We start from the raw sequence: 22,881 nt of genomic DNA on the forward strand, positions 1-22,881 counted from the left end.
ATAAGACATTTTTAAAAAAAGAAAATAGAAATAGAAATTAAAAAATAGAGAACAAGACAAAAAAAGGTAGGCTTCGATCAAAATTTTAAACTGAACTTCATGTTAAAAAAACTACCTAGATAAATAGTGCCTAATATTATCTTTCTAAAGTTGCCTTTATTATGATTATATCGTAAAAAGAAATAAAGTTATTTAGTTTTAAAGGATCGAAATAAAAATCGTAAATGACAAAAAAACAAAACAAAACAAAAAAACGCGCTTTTAAAAAAACAACTTAAAAAAAACTCGTTTGATTAATTTTTTGAAGAGCGTGATTTCAAAGTGTGACTAAAAACTTAAAGTGAAGATAAATAAACCTCTGAACCGCGGCATAATAAATTTTCCAATAAATTGTCAAATAATAGCTAGTTTGGTTTTCAAAAATTTCCTATAAATATAGTATCTTTAAAAGGTCAAATGAAGAAAAAAATTCAATGAGAGCAATTATTTTAGAGGGAAACTCTCACCACTACCCTTCTCCCCGATATTTAACATTTTTAAGCATGTCAAAACTTTGCCAATAATAACCAGATATTTAAATCAATTAGTTAAAGTAGTAAATTTTATTTATCATTTTTTTTTATTATTGTTAAAAGTATATATATCTTATTATATATATATATATATATATATATATATATATATATATATATATATATATATATATATATATATATATATATATATATATATATATATATATATATATTGAAATAAATATAAAAACTAACTGTAAATCTGTCCTTGCTATTCAGTTCATAAATTAGACAAACAGTTGCCTAACTTACTTAACGAAGTGCATCACTGAGAAGGTAAGCCATAGGACTTTACACTCCATCTTTAAATTGTTCATTTTGCCTATGGAATAACTAATCAATAAGCGATTGGTGTAAAAGCATCAGGAATGAACAATATAAACAACAACTAACTTTTAAAAAAGGTATATTGGAAATGGTTAGAATTTTCTATAATATAGTTTCAACAAATAATGTGAAATTGTTAGACGTAAAATACACATATAGACATAAAACAAAGTATAGAATGTCATTTAAAATCAAGAGATACATTTAAAGAAAATTTCTTTAGTTCAAATAATTCTGATCAAAGGTTGGTTAGATCAATAGAAACAAGTCACATTTTGGTATCTAAGGACATATAAAAAATAATAACAGGGATTCCATCAATGTCCAACACAACTATGTCGAGAATGTACAGATTATGTTATACTATGATATTTTCAGCTGGTAATAGAATCAGCTTCCTGGAATCCTAACACAGAGTTTAAAAAATTCTTCTACCCTAATTACCTAATAATTATTAGCTGTACCATCATTAGAAATTAACAGAAAGTGTTATCTAATAAGAAAATTTATAAAAAATAATAACAGGAAAATAAGTCCTTTTCAAAGATTTGTTAAGTTGCTTCTAGTTTTTAAAAATGTTTTTTGTCATGTAATTTTTTTGTTTTTAATTTCACTATATATATATATATATATATATATATATATATATATATATATATATATATATATATATATATATATATATATATATATATATATATATATATATATATATATATATACATATATATATATATATATATATATATATACATATATATATATATATATATATATATACATATATATATATATATATATATATATATATATATATATATATATATATATATATATATATATATATATATATGCCATTATTCATTTTAGCGTTATTATTTAATGTTAAAATATTTTAATTAAACAAAATGTTTTAATATTTAAAATATTGTAAAAAAATTTTATATTTAGCATTTTAAAGAAATGGATAGTAAAAAATACAAAAGTCTCTTGCTAAAAATTGAACAAAATTTGTTGGGTCAAGATGTTGAAAGCATTAAATTTTATTATTCACAACAAATTGGCGTTGGTGGTTGTGAAAAGATTACAACTCCTATTGAATTATTAAAAGCTTTAGAACAACGCAGGCTTTTAGGTATTGATAACTATGATGCATTTGTTGAGGTACTTGAAAAAATTGGAAGACTTGACTTGGCTGAATTCTTTTCTGGTAAGTATAACATTAGTGTTAAATTTATATATTTTTACATGAAAACTGCCTGAGTAAAAGCAAATTAAAAAACAACTGAAAACAAATGAATTTTTTAACTATTTATGTTTAAGCATATTTGTTTTAGTAATTTTGAATTTTATAATTGATCTCAAAACTTTAAACTCTCATTGTGTCAATTAAAGACCTTTTTTTTTTTTTTCATCAGAAATAGACTGTTCTTGGTTGTTTCATTTAAATATCCTCCTGACATTTCTTTTTATATATATATATAAGGGCATCTTCATAAATACTTTTTAAAAATTCAAATTGTTTAACTTAAGAGTTTTAAATATATAAACCTACAAATTCGCAAATATATTCACTGTACCTTCGCAATGTTACATCAAGGCATTTAAATATTTTTTATTCTTCTACATTATTTTAGTTAATTAATTGTCCAGTTTTAATTTTTATATATACATATATATATATATATATATATATATATATATATATATATATATATATATATATATATATATATATATATATATATATATATATATTACTGCAGCTTTGCTACATTGGTTAGAGCTTGTCGGTTCTAGGTTTGTTACGAGCTCTGTCCCAATAAGCACCATTGATAAGGAAGGATGTGTGAACTTATTAGTTATATGCTTTCCGCAAAGCTCTGTGATAAGAATGTTAGTTCTTCTTGGAGCAAACATTTTAGAAATGTGCTGAAAAAAGAAACACTAAATTAAACTTAAACTAGAAAGAAAATTAAAAAAAATAAAATTAAGAAAAAAGAAAACAATTCCTCACAAAAAAGACATTTTATAAACACTAAAATAAAACTAAATAAACTCAAACTCAAAGCAAAAATTACATTTTGTTACGTTTTTACTTGCGCTTGAAATAAATTAATTTAAAACTTATATTTTAAAACGTTATATTAAAGCTACGCAAAATGCTTTTAAAAATTACTTCTAATGATTTTTAATGAATGAACAAATTATATTTAAATTATTAAAAAGTGTTATATTATTTTTCAATTGTATAAACATTTATTTTTCTAAAAAGTTGCAAAAAAAAAATAATAATAATAAAGTAGTCTTTTTAAAATAGTATATTTTAATCATTTCATGCTCTGATTAGTTTGTCATGCTAAAAAATGAATTGTTTTAAACTCTTTGTAAAAATTTGTAAAAAAAAGAAAGGTTTTAAATTCTTTGTAAAAATAGAAACAAAAAAAAAAATAAAGCAGTTAAATCATTCCATTGTAATGGGGAAAATTAATTTAACTTATTCATAATTTAAAGTAACTTAAAAAAAAATCTTTAAAAGACTTCGAAAAATAGTTTCAAATTTATCATAAAAAATACATGCTAACTCATAGTGCTTACTGGTGGTGGACAAAAGTAAAAAAAAAAACATTTTCAAAAATTACATTATTATATACCATTGAATACCTTAAACATTTAGGTTTTATAAAATGTATATATTTTTGTATAATTGCCATGTATATTTAAAGTACTTTTTTTAGTTAAAATTTCACTTATACAGATATAGTCTATATAGATATAGGCTTATATAGTCTAATACTTTTGTGGTCCAAAGCTGTCCAGTAATTTGAGATTTAAAATACGTTTTTCAATACATTGTTATGTATATCATCAATATAAATTTGGTTTATAATCCGAGGATGTCCACATGGTCTCTAATAATGATTTTTACAAGTTAAATGATGTATCCATTTTATGTGGCGAAAACATTACATGTATTTTATTCTAAATTGTTATGTAATAATTGGGCCTCAGCAAGACTAGATTAGTGTTACAAACTTGTTTTAATATTTATACATCTTAAAATGCCTATGTATAAGATTTTGTAAATGAAATTCGTATTTTTATATAGTCAAAATATGAAAAATATTGATATTCATATATAATACAAGAAAACTTGAACTTAGCTAATCCTAATATTTTGGATCCAGATGTAAATGGCATAAACTTAATTGCAGCCCTCGGAATTAAGGTTTGCATCGCAAAATGCCGACCTAACTGACGATCTAGAAGTGTTTATGGTTAACAAAAAATCACCGACCTTGTTTCTATGTTTTATGGTAAAAACTTTCTATCAAATTTTTTTTGCCGACCTCTAACAGATTAAGGTCGGCAAATTATTGCTGACTTCATTTTTCCGAATTTCTAGGGCTGTAACTGCAAATAATAACCTGTCTAATTTCATAAAGCATCTTTGACAAAGGTATATATGCAAATACTCTGAAATTCATTTTGAAGAGAATAACAAGCAATGGCTACAAAATGATCCAGTATCAGTTCAATTTGATATCAATTCGATTTGATAATTGATAATAAAATTCTACTAACTGTTTCCATTGATAAAGAAAACTCTGCTCTGTCTTTTCTGGCAGGCCCCAGGTGAATTTTGATACTTTAAGTTGTAAAACAAAAAAAAGAAGATTGACACCATTAGTTGCATCATATTCATCTTAAGAACTATTGTTTGCATCAGGTTGTAGCTTGCGCCAAGATGGTAAAGAAAAAGAAGCTAAAGCTGTTTTACAATTATTAGAATATATGAGTTTTGGTTTGAAAAATAATTTGAAATCAAAACTTTTATATTATTGTATACACAAAAAGGTTCAAGCTTTAGGTTCTTTTTCGTATGGATTTTGTAGCAGTTTCATGAAATATAAAGTAGAGCCCCGGAGCTGCATAAAAATACTTAAAATTAGTAATTGGGAATGTGCTGAATTTTTAAAATGCATAATATAATTTTCAATTAGACTGTCACATTAATATTAGTTTAGTTTCTAACATCGATGCTTTAAGAAAAATTACTTAAGTTAATAACTATGCAAAATGAACCGTTGCCAGGCATTTCAGGTGTCACTATCAACCAAAAACAAATCCATAGAAACCACTACATTTGTAGTATAAAAATAATCAATATTATAAATCAATAAAGTTATAATTTTTTCAAGTTTATATTTGTTAAGGTTAATTGTTAAGCATTTTAGATATCCAGCAACCCAAAATTAAAACTAATGTCACCATTGAAACCGCAATCCTCAAGTTAGTAATCAGTGCAAAAATGGTTCTTAAATCTTTTTTTATATGACAGGTTATTAGTTTTTTCCAGTAAAAGTGAGTTCTGGCCCACTGTGCTACATAAAATTTTTTAAAAATGAAATGTTTATTTATTTACACAAAATGTGTTTATTTTTAAAAAAATTTTAGTTCATTTAAAGCCTTCGTGTAAAATAAAAACTTTAGAAAAGGTCAACAATTAAAAGTTATTCATAACATTTCAATTTTTTAAATTGCATTTAAATTGTTAAAACATCAAAACAGCGGTGGCCAAATTGTCAAGAAAAAAAATAATTAAGCGTGGTCAGTTTCAATGTGCAATCCCACGCAATTCCTATCCAAACCTGTAATTGTATTTTGCATGTGTAATCCACAGTGTTCAAATTTATACAATTAACTTGCTTTTCAAACAGCAAAAAAGTGCGAATGATCTTGAACAGTTGTCAAACATTTTCATCATTCTTTGTTTTTGCAGATCATGCTACATAAAGTTAAGCATAGCTAAGTTTACTATTACTATCAGTTGTAGAAGATATAGTATTATAGTGGATATCAAAATTTTCCATGCTTGGAAGCCAAACATTTTTCATGCTTAGGCAACCTAAAATGAAACAAAAAATCTCACTTTTTTTTTAGATATCAAAAATGTAATGTCTGTAATCTTACTGCAAACCAATGGTTAAATAGCTTGGTTATATCTTAACTTTTAAACATTATGAGACAAGTACATTAGAGAGCATTGGTAGATTTAATAAAGTTAAATTAAAGTTGATCACTAGTTTTAAAAAATTAAAAAAATAAGTTTTTTATTTGTATATTTTCTAAAATACAAATATTTGTATTTGCATTTGTATTTGGAAAACTCTGATTACATATATTTGTATTTGAGTATTTAGAATTAATGTATTTATATTTGATTTATATTTGATAATGTATTGATATTTAAATCCAACCTTGGTTAGTTGTAATAACTTTAATATTTCATTTAGACACATTAAGTTCATCAGTAATAGATACAAGTATTTCTGCTAAGAAAGGTAATTATAATACTAGTTTTTGTCAAATAAAATTTACTATATCCTAAATTAATTATTAACAATTGATTTTTTGTATGTTTCGTTCACTTAAGAAGTTTGATATTAATGAATTTTAGTTATTTCAGTTATTATTTATTTGTTGACCTTCATTTTATTTTTGTAAGGATGTGTTAATAGAGAAATATACTTAATAACTTTTCATGTTCTTTTTTTCATTTTTTTTTTTTTTTTTTATATGATCACACAAAGCATTTTCTTTTTTTCGACACTAAGAGCATTTAAATCTACTTTACTTTTGTCTTTTTTTACTAGCAATCATTAGATGTGTTCTTATCATCATTCTGCAGAAAGTTTCGTTTTATTGGTAATGACATCTGTCTTACCTAACAAATTTTTTCTGATTTAAAAGCCTTAAAATAATTAAATAAGTATTATCTTTCTGACTAAAAAATCTCTTTCGGACTAAAAAATCATTCTGATATTTGTTGATTTTATTTTTACTACCACTGGAAGAAGGAAAATCAAAGAACATTCCTGTTTTTTTGCATAAAAAACCCTGCATCTAATTTAACTATAAGCTCATGACATTGCCCTTGCCTTTTAGCATCTCTGTAGAAAATTTATTAATATTCTAGTTTCTTCCTAGTACTGAGCACATAATTGTAGTTTTAATCTATAGTGAACCCATATAGTATGCATTCCAGGTCAATGGCATCACTCCTGAAACAATTGAAGTAGTGGAAAAATGCTCTAGAATCATCCACCAATCTACTCCTTTGCCATCAACCATACTTATCACTGTTTTTACAAATATTTGTAAACAATTTTCTGAAAGAATAGGATGATTTGCATTTTAAGTCAGTTTACTCATTTTTAAGGTTTTTAAAGTTAGAGTCATTTTTAAATACTTGTTTATGCTATCACTTGAGTAACAGGCATAAATAATTAAGTTAGGGATTGGATTACTATGTTATTTGTATCTTTAGTATTAAGTGGACACTAGTAGGAACCAATATAGTTTGTTTCGTTTAAGTCACCATCTTCAGGATCAGAAAACTGATGGTGATAATTGTTGTTTCTACACCCATAAAGTCCTTATTTACCCCCAACATATACAGAATGATGATTTTCAGCATTAAATTGAGATAATTCAAGCAAAGACTCAATTTCTTGTTAAATTTGCTTATCATAACTGCTCAATTTATTAGGTAGCAAAGTGCATTTAAAAGCATCAACATCTTTACGTGTCTCAGCTCTTTAAGAAAATATATAAAATTTAAATGTACATTTATAAGTACCTTTTTTTAAACAATAAATATCAACCAATGTATGAATGACATACATATAGGTTGCATTCAAACATTCAAAGTTTTCTAGCTTTATTATTATTATTTTTAAACATCTTCACTTTTAACAAGGCTGCAAGCAACCACTATTAGAGTTAGAAGTTACTGGAAGAGAAAAGACGAAGCTTATAAAGAAAAATAACGATTAACAGACAACTTAAAAAATTGCAAATTATACAAAAATTAGGAAATCAAGATAAAGGGAGTGAATTCCAAAGAAATTTTGTTCAAGGAAAAAAACTAGACAAATAAGAAGTTTTAAAGCACTTAGGAAAAGTCAAAGTGAAAAGATGAGACTTAATTGAATGACAAGTAACACGAGAATGAATTTTATTAGAAAGCACAGAAGACTCTAGCTTTTTAGTGCAGCGCCCAAGATATTATTTATAGAAAAAAAGAAACTATTGCAACATTATGACAATGTGACAATAGTTAAAGGTTGGGTGCAAGAGCAGGTCCAACTATCTTTACAATGCATTTTTGCACCTTGTCTAAAAGAGAAAAAGCATCATTCAAAAATCTGTTCCATATGTGGTAACAGTATTCCATACAAGGAATGATTTGAGATTTATAGAGATAATAAATACAATCCAGAGTAAGAAAGTGGCAAGCACAATAAAGAGATACAACCTTAGCAGATGCTAATTTTGCGATAGATTTGATATATGGTTTCCAAGAAAGATCGGAAATAAGAATTAATCCTAGAAAATGAAGGATAGATGACTCATCGGGTACATTACTGTTAAAAATAGAGGAAGATCTAGTTTGTTACAATAACAATTAGCTAAAAAAAATTGAGTTTTGACTGGTTTAAAATTCATCAGGCACTGAGTACCCCTTGATGTAGCAGAAATGAGATCCTTTTCAAGCTCCTTAAAGCAATCAGAGAGTGTTGGCTTCTTATCAAGACAAAAATAAATGGTAGTACAGTCAGCGAACAATGCCACCTTAGATGTGAGAATTTCTGGGAGATCTTTAATGTAAATTAAAAAAAGTATTGGGCCAGAGCTAGAATCTTGAGGAACCCCTGAAGTTACAAAAAATGAAGGAGAGTGTTGTCCATCGACAAATTTTATACTACAATTAGTAAAGATGGATTCAATAATTGTAAAGATGTTACCTGATACACCGTAAGAGGAGAGTTTATGGAGGAGACCAGCATGCCAAACTTTATCAAAGGCTTTAGAAATGCAGAAAGTGATAGTCTTAATCTCTGGAGAACACTTCTGTAAGACGATAACAAATATGTTGTCCAGACCACAAGCTGTAGAAGAGTTTAAGCATGAAATCACTTTAGATAAAGAAGCTAGAGTTTTTCTTCTGTATCAGGTAAGATGTGATTAGAGAATTAAGAAATGAGATTGATGAAAAGTTCTTAGCAATTGATTCAGCTTTGTCTTTAGGTGAAGTTATAAAATCTGAACCATGCCAGAGAGAAAAACAACAGATTTGCCCTTATTATAGATACTGTTAAAGTTTCTCCTGAAGTTTCTGTAGCCTAATCTTTGAGATAAAATACAAAATTTTGTGACTTTAGAATAGTGGGCTTAGACTTTAGACAAAACCTTCATACAATGGTTTCAGGCAATAGTAAATAGATGTCTGCTTTCTGGGGAATTGTTTTGGCTATAGAAGTAATGGTTACGATCAGAAATTGCAGCAGCTTAATAAGAGGAAAACCTCAGAGAAGAGTGAGGATTGATTTGATAAGAGGGAGTAAAAGTATTCATGCCAGCCTGAATCCAAGTTACATAAGAAGCACATTTGTCAGCAGGAAGACAAAAGATTTCTACATAAGGGTCATTAGATAGAAAATCACAGAAAGAGGTTTAGTCAGCTTTAAGGTAGTTGTAAGAGGTACAATGATAGGGAGATTCTGATGATGAAGAAGAATGAGATAATAGTTTTAGAGAGATCAAAACGTGATTAGAAGAACCTAAGGGTAAATGTGGAGAAACTGAAAACTGACAAGGATCAGAAACAAGACATAAGTCAAGTAGAGAAGGTAAATGGTTGGGGTTGTTAGGAAAGGGAGTTAAAAGTTGACTATTTGTGTTAAAGGTTGAGAAAGCCAAAAGTTGTGGGCCTTAATTTTATACTTCTTTATAGTTTAATACTTCCTTAATATTGCGTATGTAGTTGCAACATTTTCAAAATTTAACTTGATATTTATTCATAGAAAGATCTAAGTTATACATTAAAACAGTTCTCTTATGTACTTTTGGAGGTGGTAAAAACTTTTTATGGTCACAATCTTTGAACACTAAAAGATAATTAAATGAAATTTGAAGCCTGTCAATGAACTTAAATTTAGTATAAGATGGTAAATTAAAGTATTTTAATAATTCATTACCCTCACATTGGGCTAGGGGTATATTTTTGCGGTTATTTTTGTTAATATAATTCACAGGTTATAAGCCTTTCCAGGAAATGTGTGCAATTTTTCATCTTGTCCATGCATGAGTATTTTATTTTAGACAACTTGGTCACGGTTGTTTGCAGGTTTTATTATATTAGCCATTACAGTAAAAACTAAGTTTTGAAAACAAAGAAAGCGAAACTAACAAAATAAGAAATTTAAATAAATTTAAATAGAAAAAAATAATAATAATAATTTAAAAAATAGTGTACTGCACTATTATTTTTTTTGGGGGCGGTTTTTATTTTTAGCAACAAAATTGGATAAGGCAAAGCAAAAAAAGAAAAAAATAGTCAATATTAAAAATAATGATTTTCCTACAATTTATTTGTTTTTTTTTAAAGAGGAAAGCAAAAATATAAGTTGCTATTTGTTTGTAAAATTTATTTGAATAATTTTAATGTAACAAGTATATATTGTCTCTATATGAATACGTCTATGTAATGCATTTGTATACTTTTAAGTATAACTTTTTTAATAATTTTTATTTGTTCATAAGTATTACATTTACCTTATTTGAATAAGGCATTCACTTCATACACGGAATGTTGTGGTTCGAATTCCACCACTTCCCAAATTTTTTTTGTTTCTTTAAACACCCACACACCCCCACACCCCTTTTGGTCTACTATGTTATTGGTGAAATATACATAAAGAAATATAAATAATTATTATTAATAATTGCATAACAATTATTAATAGTTATTAATAATAATTGTTCACCAATAACATAGTAGACCAAAAGGAAGAGGGCAGGTAGATTTAAGCACACAAAGTCAATTGCTAAAAAGCAAGAGGTATCCAAAATTACAAAGCGCTAAACGTTCCTAGATAAAAAAGTAAAATAGAAAGGTAATATGAAGCAGTTAAGGTTATGTGAAAAATGTGTAGGCAGCATGGCTTAATTATAGCCTAAAAACTATGTATATATGTGTGCTCCTTACTTAGAAAATACACCGAAAGGCTTAAATGGTATAAGAAATCTAAATGTGAAGAGATGTGTATCATTCAAAAACATACACAAAAAGATTTTTTTACAAAAAAGAAAAGATAAATGGTTACAAAGCAAATATATGACCAGCAGTATTTAAAAGAAAAACAATTTAAAAAAAAAAGAAGAAAAAAAATACTTTAGAAGAATACATGAAAGTATATGCATACAATACATAGATGTATTCATATAGCAACAATGTATACTTGTTACGATAAAATTATACAAATACATTTTACAATCAGATAGCAATTTATATTTTTGTTTTCTTCTTTAAAAAAGATAAATAAAGTATAGGAAAATTTTTAATGTTGACTTGAAACTTTATGTTTCTACTTCATAATTTTTCTCTTTTTTTAATAATCAACGAATTAAATAACATATATTGGTTAGGACAGATTTTCAATTAATTCATGGAAAAGTTTTTATTATATAGCATTCTAAAGTTATTGTTAAGAAACAGTAGTGATGCAATTTTAAATTAAATATTTTAATAAAATTTTTTTTCCAACTTTTCAAACATCTATAAAAGTGAAATGATATGATAAATATTAAAAATATATTTTTTTTCCTGATCTAAATTTGTTCAAACAAAAATGAATTTACTATTTAAAGTTGAAATATAGCATGTTGGGAAAATGTACATTTTCATACTCTGAGCACACCATGCTTAACTGGTATATCCTTACAGCAACCTTGTTTGTCAATGCTATGCACTTATATTGTTTTTTCATGTTATGTAGCTAAAGTCTTTACTGTAAAGGTGGCCACACCTTGACCATGAGAAGGTTTAGTAATAAGAAAAAGTGAATTCACTGAGTATGTTATAATTCATTGGTGTAGAAATATTGCAATTTTGTACAAGTGAAAAACCATGAATAACTTTTCATTCTGTTAGCCAATAACAATATATTTTAAATGAGGCTTTGAATATTATTTTTAAATAAGGTTTTTAAATGTCCATTTTTAATGATTAGATATGTAATGTTTTGTATTTTACACAATTGTATTTTAGATTGTTTATTTATAGACTTTTATTGGGTCAACAAAGACCTAAGTAAATTTTTGAATGACATAATAGTTAATAGACATAAAAAGTATAGGGTCCAGTTTATTATATTTGAATTAATGATATATGGGACACCATCTCTGGTTGTTGTAATTTTTACATATCCATATTTGCATTATTTAGAATTGATTTTTCAGACTTCCAAGTGCAATGGATTAAATGTTATAGCCTTGTAAACACAACACATTATCCCCCTCAGTTAATGAATGGTAAAAATAGAGTATTTTAAAGTATTATGTTTTTGTTAACTGCATTATTAGATAAGTGAAATTTCTATGGTTTAAAAACTATAAGTTTGTAAACATGACATGGGCTACTTAAACGACATTTTCTTACTTTCAAAAATTGTTTTATTTTTTCTTGAATTATTTCAGCATAGATCTGTTTTTAAACTAGTGTTCTTTATTGACTTGTATCATATTTGAGATTAATTATAACTTCCTTGACTTTGGAAAAAATATGAAACTCTCTAAGAAATGCCATAATGAAGTTAACTCAGGATTTTTTCTATTCACTCACAAGTCTTTACAGGTAGGTTTTCTGAACGGCTACTATTGTCTGCAATAAATGGGTAAAATGTAAGCAGCTTGTTACACTTTATAACTCAAATATATCTAAAAATATTTTGTCGATTTGCCTCAAAACTCCAATTTTAACAAATTTTACACAATTAGGGAGTTTATATCTTCAAGTCAAAGTTGTTTGATATCTTCTAAAATCAATGCTTAACAGTTTTCTAAAGACATAGTATTATTATATTATTATATAAATATATTATATAAATATATTATATAAATATATTATATAAATATATTATATAAATATATTAAAGAGTTTAATAGTTAAAATAAATGAAGGGGTGTCAAAGAATTAAAATAAATAAAGATTGTTAAAGAAAATAGTCAAAACTTGTTACAAACTACTTTTATTATTAAGTTTGGTTTTTACTGTAATTGATAATTAGTTGATAATTAATAATAACAATAAAAACAATGAGCATATGATAAATCCTTTAATATTTTTTATAAAGGTCAAAGTAAAACCCTGTTGTGTTTTTAAGCTTAGGCTCATGTAATGTGGCACTAATATCACTAACTGGATACCAATGAATATCTGGTGTTATTGGATTCTTGTTATTGGAGCTTTTTGTAAATGGTTTACACAAACAGAATCACATCGAAGAACTATTTTCTTTCTAAGATAAAATTCTTAAATCATTTAGCATGCACTTAGTGTGGATTAGCTGCTGTTTTTGTTTGGGATATGTAGACAACTTTAAAAATAAATTTTAATCTGATAAATTCAAAAACATAATTTTAAAAAGATCTTGTTTTAACAAATTTTCTATATAATTTTCTTTGAAAAAAGATTTACTAAAAATTTTAAAATTTGTTTTATTAGGTTTAACTTTTCATAACAAAGTATAATGTAAGCTATTTTAATCATTTTTAAATAAAACTCCATTATAATAAAATGATACAAAACATCAGTTGTTTAAAAAAAAATCAAACCCATGTATACATAGACAATAAAATGCTATAAACTTATTATTTTTACAATTTTCTTTAGCATTTAAAAACATGTCCTTTGGTGTCAATATTTTTATTTCCAGAAAGCCTTTAAATGACAGTTTATTAGTGACTATTTATCATTACCATTGCACTTTTTGCTAGTGCTGTGCCAAAAAAGGAGCATGTTCTTATCTTTTAATCTGTAGTCTTTTTTATAAAAATAAAGGTTTATTAAAATAAACCTACAACACAATAAGAAAAAGACCTATTTACATAGCAATAGTTAATTTTTAATCACATATGAAAAATACTTCAAAAGCCAGATATAGTTTGGTTAAAATTGCCTAATCAGAATTTGTAGAATATTGTAGAATAGAAAATTAACTATATAATTTTTAATTGAAAATTATTTTCTTATTTTTATTTTGGCTGCCAGCTATATTATATTTCCATCAGTGAAATGGATTTTCTGAACTTGTGTGGTTTTTTTTTCTTCTATCCAAATTGTTAAGATTTTTCAAACATAACTAAAAACTGTCTCAGTATTTTGAAGCAGATTATCAGATTTTTAATTTTTATCTAATTTTATTTTTAATTTTAATTATCTCCCAACAAGGCTGCAAGCAACTACTTAAAGTTTAGGAGTTAATAGAATACAAAGAATGAAGTTATAGAGCAAGGAAACAGTTGACTGAAGACTTAAAAAGTTGTAGGTTGTATGAGTTAGGAAACATAAAAATGCTGTTTCAATCATTTTTAAGTATGTTCCTTTTTATACTTCAGCCTTTTAAGTACATTTATTTCTGCATCAAAAAAGCATTATAAATGTTTATTTCATATTTTTGCACTTGTTATTTCTCATTTAATTAAGAAAAACATTTTTTCAAAATGATATGAGAACCAGGTCATTTTAGGAAACCAGGTCAACATTAAAACAAAATATCTCAGAGACTGATCATCATTTTGTGCAAAAATTTTTGTGTGTGATTTTTTCTTTATAGCATCCAGCAGCCAAAGAAATTTGAAAAAAAACAAAGAGGACCAGAATAAATAAGAGGTTTTAAATTTCTTAAATTTTGGTGATTTAATGTGGAATTACCCTTCTATCATCAATGTGTATTTAAATTTTTCCGAAATTAAATTTCAAATTATATAACTATTTATAAATTTTTACTTAGGTTTTCTAAGATTAAAATAATTAGTTTGCATGAGAAAAATAGTCTGATATCAATAAATATTGATAACAGCAAACTGATATACTATAAATAATGTTTAACGTTATTTAACATTTAATGTTTATGTTTATCAATAACAGCACGTTATCGATAACAGTAAACTGATATATTATAAATAAGGTTTAGCTATTATCGATAACAGCAAACTGATATACTATAAATAACGTTTAATGTTATTTAATGTTTAATGTTTACGTTTATCGATAACAGCACGTTATCAATAACAGCATGTTATCGATAACAGCAAACTGATATACTATAAATAACGTTTAATGTTATTTAATGTTTAATGTTTACGTTTATTGATAACAGCACGTTATCAATAACAGCATGTTATCGATAACAGCAAAGTGATATACTATAAATAATGTTTAGCTATTATCAATGAAAGCAAACGATATACTATAAATAATGTTAACGTTATTTAACATTTAATGTTTACATTTATCGATAATAGCACGTTATCGATAACAGCACGTTATCGATAACAGCACGTTATCGATAACATCACGTTATCGATAACAGCACGTTATCGATAACAGCACGTTATCGATAACAGCACGTTATCGATAACAGCACATTATCAATAACAGCACGTTATCGATATCAGCAAACTGATATATTATAAATAACGTTTAGCTATTATCGATAACAGCAAACTGATATACTATAAATGACGTTTAACGTTATTTAACGATTAATGTTTATGTTTATCGATAACACCAAACTATTATTAATAAAATCATTCAACCATAATAGTTCTATTATTATATATATTACTAACATCAAACATCAACATTTAACATCCATAAAGTGTATACTAACCAAGTTCTGTTAGCCTTTAGTAAAGTTTTTAGAAGTGAAAAGATAAAATAAATTCCCAGTTCAAGTGTTTTTCAGAAGTATTAACTTAAATAAATTTTAAATAAAAGTTTAAAAAAATAAAAAGTTAAAAGTAATGACATAAAGCTTAAGTAAAAATTTTATATTTTTAATTTTTATATTTACATTTTTAATTTTATAACAAATAAAAAAAGTTTGTTAAATAAAATAGATTAAACTCTAAAAAGTTTGTTAAAAGTAACTTCAATCAAAAATCATATTCACAAAAAATCATTAAATTTATCAGAAGTTTTATGTCAAGTTTATTATTATAAATATTTTTGTCTATATAAAAATATAGTAATAATGATCATCATCGTCATGATCATGAACATTAGCAACATTGTGATGATGACTTTACTAGAAATTGTTTTGTTTTATTTAGATTTATCAAGAGTATCTTCTAAACTAAAAAAGTTTTATCGTGAACGTTATGAGAAAACTAGTGAACCTCAACCACCATTTAGAGCATCTAAAAATGTTGATCTAATACAAAAATTTGTTGATCTGTGTATTGTTGATGCAGTGACTGCTCAAAAAGGTGTTTTTAGTGCTGAACGGGAGATATTTCTTGAAAAGCAAATGAGTTATACACCAATTTCATATAGTGAAATATTTATAAAAGAAAATTCTGTAACATTAATATCTGGAATAGCTGGTATTGGGAAAACATGGTTGCTTATGAAATGTTTGCTTGATTGGTCAAATAATTTAATTTGGAAAAATGTTGATCTTGTTTTTTATTTTGAATGCAGATGGCTTAACCAATATCCAAAAATTTCTAATATTAATGAATTACTAAATTTTTTCTACAAAAATATTTTAAACAACTTTAACATTAGTAATCATACTGCACTGTTTATAATTGATGGATTAGATGAGTTTAAGTATTTCCATGAATTATTAAATCCGAGTGTGAAGTGTAACTATCCGATTGTTAATACTTTAGCAGAAATTCAAAAATACAAATATGTAATTGCTGGTAGAGTTTATGCAATAGATCAATACCAAGATTTACTTTTCGAACAAAGCAATAAGTTAACCATTCAAATAATGGGGTTTAATGAAAATGGAATAAATAATTATGTAGAAAATCATGTTATGGAAAAAAAAGAAGTTGTAAAAACAACTTTAAAGGAGTCTCCAATTGCAAAAGCCATGGCATCTGTTCCGTTCTATTTATCTTTAATGTGTAAAATTTTAAGTGGTTCAACAGAAATAAATTCAAATTCTTTCTTAACAATGACAGATTTGTATGCAAATATTTTATTATACTTTATGCAAAAACACATATTTAGAACCAATAAACTGATATATGAGATAATGGAAGATAGTTCCAAGAAAAAGTATATTTTAGATATTTGTAAAATTGCATATAAATTTTTTGTTGAAAATAAAATAATTTTTTCCAAAAAAGAAATTCAAGCATTCATAAGTGACTTTGATAAAGATGAAAGCAATTTTTTAGGATTTATAGAAAAGATTGAAACAAATCTGGAGTGTTACTATCAGTTTGCACATTTAACAATAATGGAGTTTTGTGCATCTGTATATGCATATAACTGTTTAAGTAGTTATGAGATTATGGACAACTTGAGACTAAATAGTTGTTTATCAATGATTTGTGGATTAGGCAATAAAAACCAATACAGTTTATTAAAGTTTCTTGTGAACCTGAGTTCTTTGAATAAATCTTTACCTCGGTTTTCTATTTACAGTAAGTCATTTTAGATAAACACACTGGTGTTCAATAAGATAAAAAGTAATTAATTTTAACTTATTTTAAAGATCCTATTTTGTTAGTTCATTATATATATATATATTTATATATGTGTGTATATGTGTGTGTATTAGACAAATGTTTTAACATCGTCAAAATGTTATACTAATTCAATTCATTCTTCCATACCAAAGTTGAGTTACAACTTAATTTTTTCATTCATTGACTTCCATGCAAAAGTTGAAAAATAACTGAACTTTAATATAAGTTAATTTCACAAGTCATAAAAATATCAACTTTTCAATTATATGCTTTCATAAAGGCAGTGGTTGGTGGCATACCTGTTTTTCTTTAAAATAGCTTCACAGAAATTAATCAAGCATTAAATCAGCTAAATTAATAAATGGTCAAATAAATGGTCTTTTATAATTGGTTGATTTATTTGCTATAGTTACCAGCAACTTTTGGTACTAAATTGCTTCAAGCTGGAGCAGATAGTTTATAAGAAAATAAGAATTAACTCAAAAATAAAAAAATTTAAAGTTAACAAGTTGCTATCTTATTTGAAAAAAAAAATTTGAAAAATCAACATAAATAAATCATTTTGAAAACACCATTTTTTGTAGAATTACAAAGAAATGCGTCATTAAAAATATGTAAACGTAAATAATTCTAAAACTTTCAAGAGTTTTTTTTTTTTTTCTGCTTTAAGTTAAAGTTTTCAGTCAAAAAAGTTTAATTTTTTTTTAACTTAAGCACAAAAGTATCTAAAAAATATTTTTTGATAACAGTCTATCTAAACCCAAATAATTTGCAACCATGTTTTTAAAAAATATTATTTACATAAGTTCATCTAATTATATGGCTTTTATGTATAAATACCCATTTTTACAGAACCCAAAATCAAGTGCAGTATCTGTTAATGTTTGGCATCTAACTGTTTCTTGGTTGGTATTTGTTTAAAACTTGTATAGCGTAAGTTCTGTTCTGCTGGAGCTGATAGAGACTCAAGTCATAGAAGCTTTTTTTATTATCTTCTATGTTCAAAACTAAAAAGATTTAAAAATTATTGAAAATCTTTTTGATGACCAAAAAAGATTTAAAATTATTGAAAATTTTTTGAAATTTTGAAAATCTTTTTGATGAAAAAGTTTTAATGAAGATAAATAGCATGACTAAATATTTGTGAATCTAACATTTTTCTATATACTAATTGTTTTGAATCAATGTTTATGAACTTAAAAAACATCAGAAATTTTTTAGAATTCAAGATTAACGCTTGGCACCTGTAAAAAATCTTTAGAATTTGAGATTAACTCAATTAACAAGATTAACTTAGATTAACCAAGTTATCCTAACCAAGTTATAACTAACTTCTAATCTCTTAAAAAAAGTCACAACTAACTTATAATCTTCTTTTGATTCCTATTTATCTTTTTTGTCTTCAATTTTTCAATTTCAATTTTTTAGCTTGAAATATTAAGTTTTAAATCTTGATAGATAAATTAACTGTTACCTTTTTTTTTTTTTTTGTTCTATTCTAGCTCTTTTAGGTTATTCTTTATTTTATATAAATTTGTTTTTTATGTAATTTGATTTTCACTGATATCTCACAAATTCACATTATTTGTTTTTGCATTTTCCTCATAAAATCTTTGTTGCTCTTAGGTTGATCATTTAATTTGTTAATATTTTATTGACAAGTCAATAAAATATAAACAAATTAAATAAATAATTAACCGCAATAAAAATGTGTTGATATCATTGCATATATATATGTACATATATATGTACATATATATATATATATATATATATATATATATATATATATATATATATATATATATATATATATATATATATATATATTTATATATATATATATATATATTTATATATATATATATGTATATATACAGCTATTCACGAAAGTTTAAACGATTGCAGAATTTTTAACAAGTATGTTTGGTTTTTGTTTAATAAAAAAAAACTGTAAAATGATATTGAATTAATTTTTTTTATTTATTAAAGAAAAAGTAATTAGCCTTAAAATGAATATGAACATATAAAAATTTTAATATTTAGTTAGAAAAAATAGTTACAAAAAATCATATAGGAAAAATAAGAAGCACAAAAATTTAAACGAGTTGCAACATTTGAACAAAAAATGAAAAAAAAAGAGCAAAATTAATATTTAAAGTGTCCTCCTTTGTTTTTATAGCAAGGATAAACTCATTTATGCATTGATTCAACTAATTTCATGCACATCACGCGAAGTACCTTCAGGTAGTCCTCATTCAAAAGATGCTTCAAATGCTGAGTTGATTGAATTTCATGTCAGTTGATTGTCGATCCAAGACCAAATATTTTCAATTGGGTTGAGAGCACCAGGGCATCACATTGAACTTTTTTTTCAAAAAATTTTCTTTGATTGAGTGAGCTGTGTGAGCTGAAGCCCTGTCTTGTTGAAAGATGAATTGCCTGCTTCTGCCATACAAGTGTCTGATTGATGGAACTAAACACGTTTACAATATGTTCTTGTAGGTGTATTGATTAATTAGGCCTTCGTACAGCTCACAGAAGCCTATACCTTTGTGAGAAAAACATCCCCAGATGCCAACCGAACCTCCACCGCCTTGTCGGCGATTTTGCAAAAACCTTTCTGAATATTTCTCAGTTGCAAATCTTTTGACATAGATTCTTCCCTTGCGGTTTACAACTTGAAAATTAACTTCATCACTCTAAATAACTTTTACCCACTGTTCTACAGACTAGTCCACCCTTTCTTTGGACCACACCTGTCATTTACGTTTATCCGTGATTGAAAAAATAGGTTTTCTAGCAGCTATATACGCTCCAATACCTTTGTCCAACAATGTTCATCTCACAAGCTTTTTGCTAACTTTTGGATTATTTTTTGACTCGTTAAAGATTTGTACTAGCTTTTTGTAGCTGAGTCTGGGGTTTTCTCTGCTCATTCTGAATATACCACTTTTGTCATGGTTGCTGAGTTAGGATGGTCTCCCAGTACGCGGCATGTCGGAGACGTCCTTGGTAAGTTCCCAGGTTTTGATGGTTTTTCGAACGCAATATTCAGAAACATGAAGTATTTTGCCTATTTGAACATTTGTGTGATTTTTTGTCCTCGCCATACCAATAACTTGCCACTTGATCTTACTAGAAACTGATTTTCGACCCATTTACTCGCAATTGAAATTATTTTAAATTTACGATATTTAAAGTTGATTTTTAATGAATTAAAAGCTGCCTGATGATGTTGTGATGAATTTTTTGATTGTAAACTACTTATTTAAACTTTATTTAAAAATAAAAATGAATTTCGTACCGTATTTATCAATTAATTAGCAAGTAATTGATTCTAAATAAAATTGTTTAAACTTTTGTGACACTTAATTTGTATCACCTACCCTTTAATGAAATTTCTGAGTAAACAGTGATGAGTAGAAACCTACATTTTTTTATTCTATTAACAAATAACCTATTTACCAAATTGGAAAAAAAAATTATTTTGATATCTATTTCCATTAGATTTTTATTCAAGAAAAACCGAAGATTAGATCTTAAAATTCTATTATATATATATATATATATATATATATATATATATATATATATATATATATATATATATATATATATATATATATATATATATATGAATATATGAATAATTTTAAATGTATTCTACAAAACAGAGTGCTCAATTTTCTCAAAAGAGCAGAGCAATAATAAATTAGTAGAAAATTACTTATCAAACTTTTTTTATTTAACACTGTATTTCATCAATAGAGACTTATCATATGTGAATGATCGAAATAATAAAACTTTTCAATCAAATTAATAAAATTTTTAAGAAAATTAAGCACTCTGTTTTGTAGAATACATTTAAAATTCGGACTCCTGATTTTTGAATCCACAAATTATTTCCTGAAAAAAAGTAAAGATTTCTTGGTATGGTAAATAATTTCGATTGGTTTATCATAAATTTTGGTGAGCTGTTTTGCATGCTTTATAGATTCTTATTGAAGTTGTAAAAAAATTTAGGAGTAAATCTTGTCAGTATCATATTAAAGGTATATTTACTTTTTTTCAGGTACACCATTGTTGTACATGGGTAGCATTCCTCACTTTACTATATATATTATCTAATAAAGTTTTACTTTGCAATTTGCGATTCTTTTTTTTTTTTAACTTTTTTTTTACATGAAACTCTAAGTTAAATAATTATGTATATCTTATTGTTTAATTTTCACTATATTATTTGTTCTTCTAATCAAATTACATGCTGTATTGAACAGTTCGAATGGAAATACTAACATAATTTCTACATATACATGTGTGTGTGTATGTATATATATATATATATATATATATATATATATATATATATATATATATATATATATATATATATATATATATATATATATATATATATATATATGTACATAAGTATTATCTTTAAAATATATATTATCTTTAATATAAAACAAGTGTTATGTTGCATTAAAAAATATATTATCTTAGGAAACTCGTTCTCTGGGAACAAAGTGATTAGTTGCACTGGAATAATATGGATTTTAGGTATCAAAGTTTGTACTTTTTGTAAACAGTTATTTATGTTCTTTGAAAGTTTTTTTTTTTTCAATTTTATGGCTTTTGTGTTGTCATAACAAAAAATATACAATTTTTTGTATATATAACATCAAAAGAAAACATTAAAAAAAAACAGTTAAAAGAAAATTCAAACTGTAGATTGTATGAGTTAGAAAAACATGAAGACAAAAAAGGATTCTAAAGCACTGAGGAAAATAACTAGGTGAGTCGAAGTATTTTGAGTATAAAATAGTAACAGTAAAACAGTGTTACTAATCTAAAAGATGAGTTATGCAAGATTGAGTTTTGGGTAATGGAACTAGTGATGATAGCCTGTTTAAGCAGTGGCTAGTGTACTATTTATAAAAAGAGAAAGAGATGCAACCATATGACAATCAGATGAAGGCTCAAGCTTAACAGCTTAAGCAGGTCCAATGACATTTACAATAGTTTTTTGACCCTTATCTAAAAGAGAGAGGGCTTTAAAAGAACCAACTTAAATATGAAATTAGTATTCTAAACAAGGAGGAGCGAAAAATGTATAAAAGTACTGATTCTGATGCTTAAAAGGTTACATAATTTCTACATGTATTGACACCAATCAGAAACAATAGTGCAACAAAAAGGTCTCTAAACTTTTTTAAAATTTAATTTATTAACTTTATAAACTTTATAGCGTAAGATGAGTTACATTTAACTCACCTAGAGTTTTTGAAAATCGGGTATTTTGATATCCACCAAATCCAGTTTTTGGATTTTTGAAAACCACTGAATACTGGATAAACAATAAATAAAAACATTAAATAATAATTTTATTTTTGTAAATCTTTATTCAATTTTA

The 22,881-nt window shown here is 25.5% G+C and overlaps 1 protein-coding gene across 1 annotated transcript in view; it reads left to right on the forward strand.

Moving 5' to 3' along the window:
* The window catches only part of LOC136074341 (uncharacterized), a 33,104-nt gene that overhangs the window by 4,635 nt on the left and 5,588 nt on the right, over nucleotides 1–22,881 (forward strand). The window contains exons 3-5 of the mRNA XM_065786647.1: nucleotides 1,854–2,112; nucleotides 16,002–17,417; nucleotides 21,972–22,028. Coding sequence (XP_065642719.1) covers nucleotides 1,854–2,112; nucleotides 16,002–17,417; nucleotides 21,972–22,028 — 1,732 coding nt within the window. The remainder of the gene's footprint in view (nucleotides 1–1,853; nucleotides 2,113–16,001; nucleotides 17,418–21,971; nucleotides 22,029–22,881) is intronic.

The sequence above is a fragment of the Hydra vulgaris genome, chromosome 01 (assembly GCF_038396675.1).
Source record: "Hydra vulgaris chromosome 01, alternate assembly HydraT2T_AEP".
NCBI lineage: Eukaryota > Metazoa > Cnidaria > Hydrozoa > Anthoathecata > Hydridae > Hydra > Hydra vulgaris.